This window comes from Sander lucioperca, chromosome 15 (assembly GCF_008315115.2).
Source record: "Sander lucioperca isolate FBNREF2018 chromosome 15, SLUC_FBN_1.2, whole genome shotgun sequence".
NCBI classification, from domain to species: domain Eukaryota; kingdom Metazoa; phylum Chordata; class Actinopteri; order Perciformes; family Percidae; genus Sander; species Sander lucioperca.
Genome location: NC_050187.1, coordinates 17108422 through 17125021, shown reverse-complemented (window position 1 = coordinate 17125021; position 16600 = coordinate 17108422). Strand labels below are relative to the sequence as shown.

General features: G+C 38.7%; 1 protein-coding gene across 2 annotated transcripts; it reads right to left on the bottom strand.

Moving 5' to 3' along the window:
- Window positions 1–1299: 1299 nt before the first annotated feature.
- agpat4 (1-acylglycerol-3-phosphate O-acyltransferase 4 (lysophosphatidic acid acyltransferase, delta)) lies at window positions 1300–5930 on the bottom strand. 2 transcript variants are annotated; one of them, XM_031302987.2, is made up of 9 exons: window positions 5662–5930; window positions 4861–5039; window positions 4446–4615; window positions 4176–4337; window positions 3930–4083; window positions 3691–3793; window positions 3524–3599; window positions 3084–3282; window positions 1300–2457 (listed from the first exon to the last, which is right to left on the bottom strand). In XM_031302987.2, exons 2-9 carry the CDS (start codon window positions 5036–5038, stop codon window positions 2366–2368), a joined length of 1134 nt encoding a protein of 377 aa, XP_031158847.1. In that variant the 5' UTR covers window position 5039; window positions 5662–5930; the 3' UTR covers window positions 1300–2365. The 2 variants fall into 2 exon arrangements, with proteins under 2 accessions (XP_031158847.1, XP_031158838.1); XM_031302978.2 differs by having other exon boundaries at window positions 5685–5928.
- Between the last annotated feature and the right edge of the window lie 10670 nt (window positions 5931–16600).

The following is a 16600-nucleotide window of genomic DNA, read 5'->3' as shown; positions in this document are numbered from 1 at the left end:
TCATGATCTGACCTCTTGAGCTTTCGAAGTATAACGTTAAGACAAAAGTTACAGGTGTCACAATTAGTGACTACTGTTGTGTCAGAAGCTTGCAGATAAGAAAACGCTCTGAGCTCAGGAGTCTTTGGTTGTTTCGAGAAACCTCCTTATTTACTTAGTTCTTTTCAGTTTGCGTTCATTGAATACAAATTATTTTCAGAACACTGAAAATCTATTCTCACAACAGTGTATGAACTTTGGTATAATAAGGCATCCTTTATAAAGCGTTTATAAGTTGTAACTAATGGCTTTAATGGTAAACATCATGTACTAATGCTTTATGGAGCAGTTAGAAGCCCTTTATAAGAACAACTGTTGGATAACTAGGTTGTGAAAGCGCTGTCCTTAAGGTAAAGTGGCTGCAGAGTGAATCTGGACCAAAATAAGCTTTTAACTTTAGCTACTTTATTTATACAGCACTTTTCAAAACAGTTAGAAAGTGCTTTACATGGTTGAACCAAAAAAAAAAACATTTCAGGACTTCCATGAAATAAAATCAGATAGTTACAGCAATCCAAAAATAAAATGGAAATAAAATACCCAAAAGTAATTAAAAAAAAAGGAAAAGAAAAGCAATAACATCAACCAGATAAGATGTTGAAAATTTAATTTTTGTTTTCAGTTGTCTACAAAAGCATATTTGACTTGGTAGTGCAATTGACACCATTCACTGTACATCTGACTGAAGTAATGATAAGGAAATGTAGTTTTTGTAGCAGTGAAGCACTGGCTGATGCATTTATTCACTGTTGGACACATAGCTAAATATTTTGAGGACAAATAAAATGGTGCACTGCTAAGTATATATTGATTTGGTGATTGCACCTAATGTTTTGAGAAATAAAAAAAACAAAATGTGTCAATAATTTTGGCTGGAAAATACAAATTGTCACAGATGGCCGACATAATCAAGGCCAAGAGATGCGTCTGTTAACAACAAATGTCTAGAGAATATCCAAAACTTTTTAGTGATAAAGACTGATAGAGCTGTTTCCAAGAATTTTAAATTGAGGAAAGGACGTTTATAACCATTTCAGGATGACTTCACCTTGGGGTATGAGCGCATGAAACCAACCTGCAGAGCAGAGAGCCAATTCAATTCAAGTACATTTTATTTATAGTATCAAATCATAACAAGAGTTATTTCAAGACACTTTACAGATAGAGTAGGTCTAGACCACACTCTATAATTTACAAAGACCCAACAATTCCATTAATTCCCCACAGAACAGCCATGCGCTCCTGAAAGCTATGCACCAGCATTGATGTCCACCAACCAATGTCTTAAAAAATGTAGGTATGTCCCATGGTCCATGGTAGTCTTGGTGATAAGTATGTGATGCAAATTTTAACAATTGAATGTATGCATGTATCACTGGGTGATAAATCCCACCAGTATGACTGTTTTTCTATCATTTGTTTCTAGCTTCATGGAAAGGTCACTCAGTGCTCTACATACCACTGTCAAGTGTTACACAGTATGCTGTAGTCATAGATGCGAGGGTATGCACAGATTCTTCTTTTCTTCTTTGATGCTGCAAGTATGATTTGAGTCTCCAATGATAGGAGACAGGCTTACTCTCTAAGTTATTTTCTCAGTTTTTCCTGTCATAAAGAGAGGCATTGTAGATCAGTTTTCACTCCTACGTGGAGTGTCAATGTTATGCAACAGAGAAGTGTGTCTATTCATTCAATGTAATGACTCTTTCCTCATGTTTATCTCAACTTGCAGAGGCACGTGTATAAGCATGTACAATTATGTAGAATCCGAGGTGAGATATTGTTTTAGTATCTATTATGAAGCCTTCCTGCTTTCCAAGTATTCTAATACTCACAGTACATACTTTATCACTTAAATAAGGATTTTGTATTTTTTAACACCACACCACCACTTCTTCTCTTATACAGTGTACAAACAATATTAATAAACCCATGTTTAAAAAAAGTGAAATGTGTATTTTCTTCCAACATGAAACATGCCATTTATGCTTTACATCACAATCAAAGAGGTAGTCCATTTTACACTTGGTTAAGTTGACTTTAGTTACCAGTATTTGTGTTGACTATTCAAATATTTACACTCTGATTTAAGGAGAACATTTTATCTTGCCTTACAATCTTATCATAAGTTTACCAAACGAAGCTGTCCACCATGGTCCAGTTTCATGATCTTATCTTGAACTTCTGCTGTATAGCGTTAAGTTGAGACTGCATTGTGCTTTGAAACAAGGTTGAACTTGCTGGACCAGTCCTGTCAGATGGATGTTTACACAGCTTGCATATAAGTAGCTGTGCAAAGAAGCAGCTCTGAGCAGCTCAGGAGTCTTTAGTTGTTGTTTAGATGAACTTCCTTATTCCCATAGCTTGAGCTTCTGTTGATCTCAGTCTGGCCAATCATCCAGCGAACTCCCAGTGAAACTGTAAAGGAAAGATTAAGAAAGGGTACATTTTTATTTGAGCGAGTCCCAAAGAAGTGGTGGGCGTGGTTATTTCCACAGTAAATTCTCTTTTTAATTTGGTTTCAGGATCTAAGTGACATGATTGAATTTGTCACTTTGAGATTGGACGCTAAGGAATAACAACCAATGTCTTGAGATCAATCTAAAATGTAGTTCCAAATTTAACAGACACTTTTTAAATAAATATAAAGTATAAGATTGGGCTGGTCTCTTTCAAGAAAACAAAATGAGTCATTTTACCTACAACCACAAACATGGGCACTTATTTATTGTGGAAACTGTAACCTGCTCCTCATAAACCCATGCTGTTTGAGAAATCATTTCTCCATTTTACATTTCAGTAAAACTATTCAGATGAATTCATTTTTAACTTTGCTGTGTGAGCACATGTCTGACTGCTGTTGGTGACATGCTCCCAGGACTGATAAATAAGATTTTCCAAAGAAAAGGGGGACTTACATTTGAGTTATCAAATCTGCTACTTTGTGGAAAGTTTGGACAAAAAGGAGCTGGTTAACTTGAGGGAAGGATCTTTATACCCATTTCAGGATGACTTTACTCCACTTTAGTTTGCATGAAACCAACCTGCAGAGCAGACAGCCACAGATGCTAAGATGGTCGTTATCGATGCAGTGCTGATCAGTTGAGCAAGTAGCAGGCCCAGTGGGTAGAGGAGCAAGCAGGCCCAGAACAGCCAGTTGATCAAGGCCCAGGGTCGCTGTGGAGGGCTCACTGTGGGGCCAGGGAAACGTCCTGTTTGTGTGTAGTGCTCCTGAAAGCTATCCTGTTGACACATTAATGCAAACACAACTCAGTACCAAAGTCCTTAAACAGGACTTTGTTTGTTCTTTGAAAGCTATGTTGCTGCCAATGTCTCTAGAAAGTAGTAGGAGCCAAACATGTAACACCCTTGTATAATGTTTCAGCGATGGGAAGTTCAAAATTCTCAAAATTAGCCAGATTAGAATTATGAGATAGAGGCTAAAAAGCCTAAGGCTAAACGTCCACCTTCAGCACACTTGTACCTTTTCCTGGTAGAGTTTGTGGAGCCAAGCAGCACACTCCGCCTCATCTTCTGGGATCAGCTCCAGAGGGATTCTCCTGCAAGGAAGAGGGGAAGTCAGATCTCTCCGATAAATAATGATTACACCAGTAGACAGGAAATGACATGTAGCAAAACATTTATTTATACCTCACATATAAATCTGCATGATATTTCCTCCCATTAAGAACTCCGAGCAAGTTTGGGGCTTCATTGTTTCTGAAGTTCAGCGTGGAATCATAAACAGCTGCCACTGCATGAGACAAAACACACAGCAACAGTTAACTGTATAACTCATTTCATCTGCAAATCCCTCTCAAAGAAATCCACACAGTATTTGATATTTATGGGTGGCCATATTTTTCACTTCATCAATGATGGACACTCACCTGTTCCTCTGAGGTTTTGGACAGTTATCCAGAATCCTTTGGTCCTGGGCAGAAGATGATACTTCAGTTTGGGTAAACCTTTGCTCTCAGCCACCTGCATGCTAATCTGGTGCTTCTTTGGTGTGAAGCGTGTTCCTTCACAGAAAAGCAAGAACTAGCCAAAGGAAATAAGATTGTTTATTAATGCCATTATTCAAAAATATCTCTGAAACATCAACATAAGAATTTCCATAGGCCAAAACATACCCAGTAGTTTTCTGGGTAATCCCGCAGGTTCTGAAGACTCTGAGCCACCGTCCTTCGGTCCTCCTCCCACTTCCTTTTGCAGAAAACTATCTCCAGGAAGTACCACATCCAGCCAATAACAGGTACATAACTTAACTCTTTTTTGGCTAACACTTTGGAGCTCTGGAAAAAGATGAAAATGTAAAGCTTGTTAAGGACTGAAGTAAAACAAAACAACCTCAAAGTCAAAAAAGGGCAAACGTGGAGATATTTGGGGATACTTTCTCTTACCCCAAGAACTCCGAATCTGTCACAGAAGGTCCAGCCACACAGGAAGTCAATCTCATGACTGTGATTGAGAACCACAATTGCATTCTCATTTCCATACAGTGGATAACTCTTTGGGTCTGTGTAGAGCGTGCATTCTGTCCCAGACCACCACTCCAGAGCAGCTACCATCTCTGAGGATCATTAGGACACAATGATGTAGCAAAGTCTATGTTATGTGAACAAAGACATTTTGTTTGTTTGTGAAGTGGTCTTACAGACTGATTAATAATCTCACTGCATGCATGCGACAGAATCATTTCGACAAAGTTACTACTTAAAAGACGGATTTCTTCCTTCCAGCAGCAAAACAAAAAAAGTACAACAGAGAGCCGACTTCAGCATAATCTATGTGGCAGAGAGTAAGAACAGTACTTACGGCTGCTGATGCAGTAGCCCAGTCTGATGTTGATCCTGCGGGCCAGCTGCTTACTGACCAGCCACAGAGGTAGAGTACAGATCTGCAACAGGTTGATAATGAGGCCGCTGACCAGGAACACATACCAGATGATCATCTGGCACACAAACTGGGATTTCAGCTGCTGCAAGAGGGCCATTCTGTAAAAGTTGCAAATCAATTAAAACACAACTACCACTTGACCTGAGAGGACACATTTCATCATTCAGCTCTGTCAGACAGAGAGATCAGCTAGTGTTGCCCGGGCTGTGACAGCAACTCTTCACACCCACTCTGACATAAAGGTTTACTTTAACTAGAATTTCTCGTTTCATGGGCTGAATGGAGCCTTTGAGCTGGATTTTGCATAAATAAACAGCCAATCGCAGGGCAGAAATGTGCTACTGACAGTGACCTTTTCAGGGATATGGGGCACTGTTTAATTAACTATTCATAGCCCATCCCATAACTGTTGTTTTGTCAGAGCATTTCCTCAAAGTCAAGGCAATATTTTTATTAATTATGCTCTGTTATAGGATCAATGTGCTCTGAAAGGTCAGGCCAATCCTACTGTAGATTAGCAACTGATGACAAAGTTACATATCCCAGGTAAGTGATAACAAACAAGTAAACTCTTTAGGCAGCATTGGCATGTAGTGTAGGTGAGATAAGATGGAAATACATCTGAACAACTGCTCAAAATGCAAACAAAACAGAAAGCAAAGATTATTAACAGATGTACAGAATAACAGATGTGTCTTTGATAAAGGTCAAGTTACTTACCTAAGGCAACCTATGACATTTACCTTGATCACAGAGCTGTCCTGCCTCAGAGACCTTCAACCTTTCAAAGATGACAAGTAAAGAAAAAAACACTAGTCTTTAAATTAATCTCACTCTAAATTCACGTCACATTCATTCAACACGTGAAGCCTACTAGCCAGTCGTCTAACTACAGTACAAATAAAACTTCCCCACACAAGGAACCACACCCATCTGAAAGCCACGCCTGGACCCCAGGATGCCATTGAGCCAGCTGCTTCCTTGAAGCGAGTGTTATTGCACTAACATCGGGACTTGTTGCGAGATTATGGCGTCCTGATAAAAACAATACTTTTAAAAGTTGAATTGGGCCAAATCACCCACAGACTAGATATATTGTTAGGCATACTATCTTCTGATTGAATCGACGCGTTTGTGGCCATAGTCTATTGTTAAAATGTTACTTAATTTCATACTCATATCGGTCACCATGGTAACAGTGTGCAGACTGCGACTAGGTCCCCCCCCACTATATCACTATATTTTGATTTATCACGCTATGTATAAACGATCTTTTCAGCCCGCCTGACTCCAGAGTTTCTGGTGCCACAAACTGGGACTGAGTGCGACCTCTTTAAGTTTTCCCTTTCTCTCTGCGCTGCCTTTATTTGGTAACAGGAAACGCACGAGGACGTCACACTAGGAGTGGGACACATGCGCAATGGTCTTTTTTCTTCATAAATGCAAAAAAGTATCACGAAGTTAATAAAAGTAACCGTTGTTACAACATTAAAGTCACTTCCTTGTTTCATTTTGAGTGAATATGAGTAACAACCACGGTTACAGAGCAGCCCCCGCCCCCAGTCTTTGCTCTGTAAAATGTCGCCTACTGTGGCTATTACAACAGGTAAACAGTGCTGGCTTGGTGGACAGCTCTCCCTGCTGGTAATGCATTGCATGTACGTAAGAATTCAAGTGATTTTACTTAGGAGGTGACCCCAAAATGATTGAGGTCAAAATGCGCATCAATGGAGTTGGTTCTTAGTAGCAGCAAGACTAAAGTGTAACTTAAATTAAACACTGCACCAAAGAAAATAGTTAGAGGATGGGACTTATTGACCCATATGCACTAAAATATGGGATATTCACTGACTTTGCAACATAAGTAACTTTAACAGGCTAAATAATCCACTTCCCTAAATTAAATGGTCTCCAAGAGGCATAACAAAAGTCACATTGAAGTGAGTGTAGCACACTCAGGAACCAATCATGTTTTCCACAGTTAATAATTACATTATATGAGTTGGTTCGTTGAAACACTAAGTTATATAGTCATTCTCCTCTCACAGAAAAAAATTAGGTACCATTGCTCTGCTAAAAGTAAGATAGGGCAGACAGTGAACCAGCTACACTTTACCTTTCCTGACTGATGTCAAACCCTAGACATTCAATTTTAATGCTTATTTCAATTTAATCAAAAATAATATCTCAAGCAATTTCCTCTTGCCAACTCCAGAGGGAAATAAAGATACATTGAACACAGCTCCCTTAAGGTGAGAAAAACCGAATACATTTCTCTGTGGCACACACTGTAAATAACAAATCTGACTTTTTATTGTGCACATATATTTTCTGTTTGTCCTGCAAAACACATGTTTTGATATGTTATCTATATGGAACCTCCATGCCAAACCAAACAGTGTTTGATTATTTTTCTTTGCAACCCAGAGACCACTGAAAGGAGGTTAATGGGGTCCCGTGACCGTTGCACCTTTGGGGGTTGCTGAGTAGTGTTTCCAAGCTCTCCTTTTACAGGTCCCATGATGCTTCAGCTCTCATGTCCTTTACGATCAAATTACCTTGAAGAGAGGACATGCCTGTCTGCAGAGGTCCAAACATAGAGTAAAGTAGCTCAGGAAGCCCTTTATCTTCAAATACCAAAGACAAAGAGTGTAAATGGGCTCAAGGGAATAATGTTCAGTAAGTATATGTGCAAGTCACTCTGTAGCTTCAGAAGTGATGAAGCACTGCACTGTGAACTAAGGAAGAATTACACAGTTTTAATACACGTGTTAGCTATTTTAAATCCCATAGCAAAGTTGCCAAAGTCAACATTGATGCATATCAAACTCACTTTCATGCAACCATTTGACAAGTACTTCCGTCAGACTGGTTTAGATTAGTCACAATAATCATTTCATTTAGTTAAGCTCAATGCTGATCACACATGAAGCATTTACTGGGTTGATTTGGTGGAGACAATATGTATAAGGATGGTTTTTTTTTCGTCATTATGTGCAATGAAGTCTACTGTGAGTACAGTTGTTGGTAAAACACAAAGGAATTAAGTTCATCAAGCCAGGTTACATTCTTTGTTTCATCCTAATGTTGTAGTCTCCTTTTAGGGGGGGGAGGTTAAAATGCCATCAGTACACAAGATTGGAGGGCAGAGAATAGGCCTACATACATGATTAATACATGCATTTTAAAGTAACGATGCGTTACAGGTATATCTACTACTTTATTGTTGTTATGTGGAGTAAAGCTCTTACTGTCTTTAGAGACAGAGGACAATTTGTGCAGTATCAAATAGCACAGGTGCTGATTTAATTATTACAAAATAAAAGTATCCCCTACAGACATGTTTGAAGATATATAAAAATATTCTGCTTTGAATACTAATTATTCTCATGTAGTTTTTATAGTAAAACAGTTTAATAAACTGTTTATTAATAATTAAAAGCACACCTGCTCTTTTTCCCTCAAATAAGATTACTTTCGAAAGTTTAACTGCTGATTGCAAGATGTTTTATCCTGCAATGAAAGGTCTGTCCGCAGCATATGTGCTGAAGGGTTAAAGTTGGCACTTCACACGTGTGTAAGTTGCATATTGGACCATGACTGGTTACCACACAATTTATGATGTCACAAAGTCATGCCTGTGCATAATGTGTTTAAAGGTGCAGTAGGGAAGACTTATAAAACTAACTTTCTGTTTCATATTTGCTGAAACTGACCCTATGTTCGAGTAGAACTACATGAAGCAGGTAATTTAAAAAAAAAAATCTGGCTCCTCTGGCACCACCTACAGCCTGTAGTGCGATTTGCAAAAATCCACCACTCCCTGTTCAGATGCACCAATCAGGGCCAGGGGGGGGTGTCTAACTGCGTGTCAATCACCGCTCATGCACACGCATTCATTCTCTCTTGTGGGGGGTGGGGCTTAGGAGACCGTTTTGGGCTTTAGCAGAAAGGGGGGAGGGACTGAGAAGTTGTCGATGTTCAAATTTTTTGGTTAAGTCCTGGATCTTCACAATCCTACCTACAGCACCTTTAACTCTGATTTAAGTTGAGTACAAAGAAACTTTCCTCCTTCAGCAGATTAATGTGAAAACAGCCTTCTAGACAGGCTTTGCACATACATCAGTGAAGGTTGAACATTAAGTGACATTAAAATAAACAATTTCTGAGTGTGGAGGGGGACTTTAACTGTGTCTCTAACCTTTGCTTTTAACGAGACATTTTATTGTACAATAATACACTGTTTGGAGGCCTAAATGTAAAAAAAAAAAAAAAAAAAAAAACTATTAGAGGCATGGAATCAAAATAACCTGAAATAACCTGAAATATCTGACTGTCTTAAGAACTGTTTAAGCTGAAACAATGCAGGACATAGCCAAAGCCAAACTATACAAAAAGCAAGTGCATGAGAATGACTACTGTTAAATGGAAAATGTAAATCACAGTGAAAACTCTGTCTTGTAATTGGTTGATGAACTGAAATGGCTAGCCATCAGTCGGCCTGCTGCTACTCAATGTGGGTAGCCAGGAAGGAGAGTGTTTCATTCACATATCACTGCTTCTTTAGTGGAAAAGTGCAGTTGATATGAGGTTACTGGATTTAAAGATGCGTGTGGGGGGCACCTCACCACAAGAAGTTACCCTTTTCCAAGAAATGTCAGCTTTCATTAAATGAGTTATGTCATACTGTTAAAGTTGCTTCTCTGCAGGCAATTTGATACCATTTAAGAGTAATGTCGTGAGTTTGAGTGCGGCTCTTGACATTTTTTGCATGACATTCCCCGACTCTTATTTATCGCCCACTGTTAAATCAAGTAGAGAGGCTATAAAAATAATTTAAAAAAGCTTCCTTGCTAGATCAAACTAAAGACCAGATGTAATGAAGATGGACTACATGCTTCTTTGACAGGCTGGAAAGCTAGCCAATTCAGCAACCAATCTTAAAAATCAATCATCCTATTAGGAGTGCGGAACAAATTCTTAATAGCTGATGCTTGTTCCTTTTTTTCCAATTAATCAGTTACTCTTATAAAAAAAATCAGTGGCTGCAGTTGACATTTTTCAGTCAAGACTGACTCAGGTTGATGCAGCGGGCCAAAGCCAACAGCTTTCAGCCAGGAAGAAGTATACTTTTGGCTCAGCAACACAGGGGCAATTTGGATGAACATGCTGTTAAAAGAATGCACCAAAGATTAAATGAAATCACTGCATAAGTGTGATTTATGAGCCAGTCTTTGTCATCATTTCACTCTTTTCCCTGAGCAAATTAACACTCATTTAACCACTGTACACAACTTTTTAAGGTAACAGGTCGGCAGACGTTTCCCAACATTTAACATTTTGGGTCTCACTGTGAGAAAGCCTGTGTGCATATTCCTCATAATAAAGTGAATTTATTAATTGTAACAATGCGTGGCTCAGAAACAGATATGCAGGTGATAGTAAAAACTGTTTTTGAAAGAGTAATGAAGAGAGTATGGCCATGTTTGGAACACATGATGCAGCTGCACAACAAGTCTGGGGCAAATGATTTGACCAGACAGCACAGTCATCGACATTTGTTGATGTTCTGACTGGAAAACTGTGACTGACTACATTTGTGCAAATGGTCTGAATAAATTAGGAAGAACTCTCTGACTTGGAAAATGCTGCATCCATTCAGGTTTTGTGCAGGCTTTGGTAAATAAGGCGCTAAATCTCATTAAGTAATTTGGGATGACTGCATGTTGGAATGTCATGAAAGGAGATAATATACTCAGAGTTTCTGAATGCATGCTTTAGGCTCTTGGAAAAAAGTGCAAATCAGAAAAAAATGACAACATAGCTTGGGGCCTAAACTTTATATGACACAGTGTATATGTGCAGAAAGCCAGTAATGAGATCCTGATGTATGCAGTGTCTGTTTCTCCCAGGACTCGGCTCCACAGCCTCGTCCATCAGGCAAAGTAACTATGGGCCCCACCGACACATCCGACTGTCAGTGAAACACTGGGAGGTTTCCTGGAGACACCTGCTCTGCTGCCCTCTGGGGCCCATGCATGGGGCCTGACTCAAGTGCCAAAATGTATTGGCCTGAGAAAAGTTATTTGATGTAATGGCATCACTGAGGTGGAGTAGATTAAAATACTGCATGGTTCTGCAATCACATGTCCTCTTTTTTAACCTTTACTCCTGCCTTCTCTGACAGATGTCAGAATAGGAATTTGAATGCTCAGAAATGAGAAAGTGATTCAACATGAGGACTGTGGATGGTAGTCATTGCACATGTGTGAGAGCTATAGTTTTTACTTTAGAGTGTGATGTTGGCGAACGGTCTATGAGAGCCGTGTGAAGGCAATCCCAGCCCACTTATTTCGAGTACAGCCACTTTAAACCTGCAATAATTGCAAGATTTTTTCTGGCCACCCAGGGGCAGCGGAAACAAGTTGTAAACACAACATTGACATATCACCTTAAATGTGATAAAGTTGCTATCTGGTTACTTGTATTTTGTATCTGTATTTATTCAGTGTACAATAAAATGTTAAAATGCCCCACCCATGAGATATGAAGAATCTCACACATTAATGGCAAACACATAAAGTTGAAGTCACGTTTATATTTAAAAATATTTATATATAAAAAAGCGAAACAGATTTTTGAAAAACTCAGTGCTTTTGTGTCACTATAGCCCTTCAGTTCTATGTGATGACTAGTTTAGGAGGTGAAGGTTCACCCAAAAATAAAATTCAGTAACTACCTCCTTGGAAGCCCTATTAAAGCATGCAGGACCCCCAGATACAATGAGTGTGCCCCCATAGTTCTGTGTCAGCATTTTGACAAATGACTGAAGTCATCGGGGCCACTTTTACTGCTCCAACAAGCATAAAAAGACCATTATGGTTGTTTTTTTCAAACCGCTTGTGAAGACTTTTCTAACTGTTTAGTAGTAAAGGGATTGCCTACAAAGATTTTCATCACACACATTCTGACATTGTTGCATTGACAATTCCAACAGCTGTGCTTCTGAACATGTGTGCAGCCAACAACCGTCTCACAGAAGTCGGAAGACTGTTAACATATAAAAACTTGACTGAACTTTACAACCAGCCAGACTATATATATATTTATACATATTTCCAGCCATATCATTAGTTTAGGAGGTGGCACATGCTGGCACAGCGGCAAGTGCAGTCAAAAACTTCTTCTCATATTCTTTAAGATGAATTATTTATCTTGAAAGCCGCAACAATTTCTCATTTTCTCACTTTTGAGATAAGTCAACCTCAATCAATCAACACACAGTAAGCTAAATGTTGGCATTGAAGTAAATCGTCTATAGAGGACACATGGAAAATGTTAACGTTATTTTAACTGCAGTCTGAGTTCTTATCACTTAAAGGCTAAACTGTTTAAGTTTCCAGAAGTTTATTTTTTGCATTTCTTTAAGAGCTATAAATTGTTTACAAAGAAAGCAGAAGTTACGCAGGAGCAGTTGCCCAGCCCTTATATATTAGGCTATTGTTATAGCAATACTGCCTAATTCATCAAAGGTATTACTGAAATTCAGTCATATGTCATATAACAAACTTTCCTTCAGAATAGTATTACAAGGCTGTCTTATATGGCAAATATAAATTTTCCTGTAAGTTGAAATTAAAGTACACCAACACTTTTCTTAAGGCACCCGTTTACATATTTAGTTGTAAGGTATAGAAAATCATGAAATGTGTAAGAAACATATTTTCATTTGCATATCTTCAAATATTAATAAAATAAACTACTTTGGCACAAAGAGTGGAAAACTCTGACATATTTTCCAGCAGTTCTGTGATTGGAAAATAACAAAAAAAAAAAGGAAAGACAGGAAGGAATGGCTGATATCTTCAAACAGCTTGCCATGTGTATTTTCATGAGTGGATATTCCATTACAGCAGAGCGCAAATGGCTGAAAAACCCATCAGCGATGTAAAAGGATACGGTGTGATCACATGTTTCCACTGGTGAAAAAGGGAAGGGAGCTTGTAGCATTGTAGTCAAGCTCATAAAGAGCAGACCGGCACTGCCTTCCTCTCCCGTTGTGTCGATCCGTCAGGCCTTCTTATAATGCCTCTGCTGCATTGACACTAACATATGCTTTCATACTGTATACACCTTGTAGTAGTAGCAGATATAAGGATAATTTGAATGGCATTAAAATATTTTTTGTAGCTTTTGAAATGTTTGATTTGTTGTCTGTATGGGTCATTGTGTTTACTGTTTATGTTGGATTTTTTTATTTTTGTAGTAAAGAGTAACTTTATAAAGTTATTAGTAACTTTACCATGTGAAGCATCCGTACTTGGTGAGTGAAGAGATAATGAACGATTGACAATAAAACATAGCTGAAGTCATACAAAACATGAATTTAAAATATGAAGTATTTATTTATGTATAAATAACCTTGATTACCTTATATTTTATTATAAATACTTTTAAAATCTTGTTTATAAATACTTCCTCTTTACTCTCCGTGACAACACAGCAAATGTGATCCACTGATGGAATGAGATGTAGCTGAAAGGTCTGGAAGAAATCTAGTAAGTGGATATTGAGTTCATTTATTTATTTATTTTGGTAAACTATTATTTCCAACATCAAGAATGAACCAATTGTGACAATTCAGCAACATGCAGATTTGAGTTAACTGTTGTGTCAAGTGCAGGTGGAGTGTAACGTGATGTCTTGATTGTGTAAAAGTGTGTGTGCCAACAGCTTTGACACTCCTCCACATGCCTCCTGCAGACAGCACACACTGCAGCACCCATCACTGAGCATGGCAGAGCACATGTCTGGTTTCCAGCTGGAACTTATGAGTCTGTCACAAAGTCTTGCATGTCAACTCACATTCAGGCGCTGTGTTTACAGTAGCTGTACATTCAGCAAACTGAGTGATCTTTGTATTTGCCGCATGCTGGTGGAGATGTCAGTTTATTTCTCATTTCAAAATGGTTCAGTTTGACCCGCATGTGACCTGGACAGACTTCTTCAGTAGGCAGGGGCTATATGTCTTGCACAAGCACACATCAGATTGACTCACCATTCAGATTTTCTGTGGATTTGAGCAGCTATCAGGTTATTTTAAGAAGCTAAAATAGTTACAAGTCATCTAGCCCAAGATTATAAACCTTCTTTGGTGACACATGACCTCTTGTTGTATTGATTTGGCTCTAGCATCACAATGCACAGTCAACACAGCTAAATATTAAACAATTTCATGGACGTTTGCTTTGAGATAAATCACCTGTCTTTTGTTTTAATGACATTATCCAAGAATGCAAAGGGAAGTAAGGGATATATTGATTGCCTTTGCTTCCCAGAAGATATGAGGGCTGTATTTGATCTGAGTTTATTTTTGTAAGTCCGATAAATCAGACTTTAGAGAGCATGCAGCTATCTGCAATGTCTGGCTTTATTTTATGCAAGGTTTCTGCCAGGCCAAGACTTCACAACCTGATTTAATGAGACCCAATACATCTGTTCCCAGTTTCACACCGGTGCCATCAAGACCTAAGTGGAAACAAGCCTCGCTCTGACACCCAGGATGTTTTTTTTTTAGGATCCTACTTGAATACTAGCTGTGAAAACTGTAGTTCCATTAGGTTTTCCTAAAGCATCTTTTTCAGCCTGGATTTGAGTAAATGTCCAAACGTATAATTACTGCTGCATGGGAAAACTTTCTCTTTTCCTTCTTTTCTACTTGAAAATTCCTACTTCTTGACTGTTATACACTCTCTGATGTTAGTCATTTAAAGCATCTGAAGTGAAGCATCTCAAACCCATGAGTAATATCAAAGATCTGGGTTGATGTAGACAGCTTGGAGCCCCTGTGCAGGACTTCAGCTTGCAGCCCAACACTTCTGGCACCTCTGTTTTCTAGGAGCAATGAGTGTGCGCCCCCAAGGTTGGCAGAGAGAAGGACCATAGATATTTTTCCAATGACTAGAGGAACTCATGCCCTGAAATAAATGACTTACTTTATTTCAAATGACAGACTTCTTTGCTAGCACACTTGCCCTTGGCAGCCCCTTAGTCACTTTGTTCAACAGCAACATAGGCTCACTCAGTAAAGGAGCCACAGGGAACACAGAATGCTGACTTTACTTGGATTCCAGGAAACAAAAAAAAACAAAAAAAAAAAAAACATGCTTCCCGGGAGTCATAGGTACTATTGCTCTTTGTTGAAAAATGTTTCCGTCGACATAACAGTTGTTTCAATTTTCTCATCTAACTCTTGGCAAGAACGCTAATAAGTGCATTTTCCCAAAGGTTAAACTTATCCTTTAAAAGACAATATATTTGTAGAACAATAATTTAATATTCTGATATGAGAAAATAAGGTTACTTACCCCAATGTCTCTAAAAAAGAAGTTGATATACACTGGAAACTGAAGAAATGATCTCAGCTGCTGGGTGAGTTTTTTCATGTTCTAAGAAAGATAAGATTTCTGGACCAGATGAAATTAACTTTTAGACAGACTTTTGGGCTGTCTATCTATAGTGACTTTTATTAATGAGCTCACATATTTTCTAATAGCCATTCACTTCATTCAGATTCAGGCTATGTTTGTCTGCAGGTTTCCTCTGGTTCGGAGTTATCTTGGGCTCATTTGTGTCTCCTCAACCTCACTAGAATATTACATTTTCACATAAGCAGATATGGCAAATGTGCAAAGAGGAAAGAGTGAGGAGGAAGAGGAGTTGGAGTGGAGAAAGTCCATGAATTGTCTACAGTAACTAGCCCAGCATTGGACAAGCTGGTATATCACATCACTGTGACTGAAGGAGAACATCACACCCAGAACAGTTCTCCTATTAAACTTGTATTTGAATAAGAAACTTCCCTATGCACCCTCAGCTTTCTGTGTGTCTCTCTGTGCTGTTAAAACTGACAATCTGGTGCCGAGCTCCACATCTGTACCTACAAGATAAATGCATATCATATCATATCAATATATCTGATCTTTAACTTGTTCATTGTGTCATTCCAACCTACTCACCTTGTGACACTTTATCTTAAAAACCACTAGTGAAAGTGAACTTTTCTTGATGCTTTTTCAGTTAATTGCAGCCAGTTTGCTTGAGGTTATTCATCCTTTTAAAATGTTTGCTGCTTGCTAAATACTCACCTCAGCAGAAAATGCTGGTTTAGTGTGTCACACATTGACATCCTCTGGCAAGCTATACGAACCACCCTGGAACGTGCTCTGGGCTTGAAACCAGCCGCCAGTGCCAGACCCATATAGCCAGTCTTTGGTGTGTGCCACGTGGACTATTCCAAGAGCCTCAACCCAAATATCTCTGCCACAGAGCTACGAGAGCAAGGTTTTGACTTCCCCATTTTCCTTAATAGTGCATTTTTTCCTGGCCTCACCATCATTTACTTAACCCCTTCACTCCCTAGTTTCCGCATTGTGAGACAGATGGTCTGCTGCAAAACCACAGACTGTATCTCTCTAAACCATAAGATTCTGCAAACTCAATAATACATTATCACAAAGACATCTGCTGAGGTAATGCACATTTTAATTAACTATGAAGGGTATTTCAGGATCTGGACTTGTAGTGGTGGGAAGTTGAGTTTTTTTTAGTTGAATGAGAGAGGCTTTTACAGGAAATTGACTGTTCATATTATCTCATC

What these genes read in the sequence shown, in the direction of transcription:
- agpat4 (XM_031302987.2), bottom strand. Translation starts at nt 5,038, where the DNA reads ATGGCCCTCTTGCAGCAGCTGAAATCCCAGTTTGTGTGCCAGATGATC. An exon ending in CATGCAGATTTATATGTGAG is followed by an intron (nt 3,600 to 3,690) that starts GTATAAATAAAT and finishes TCTTCCTTGCAG; the next exon opens with GAGAATCCCTCTGGAGCTGA. An exon ending in ACAAACTCTACCAGGAAAAG is followed by an intron (nt 3,283 to 3,523) that starts GTACAAGTGTGC and finishes ATGTGTCAACAG; the next exon opens with GATAGCTTTCAGGAGCACTA.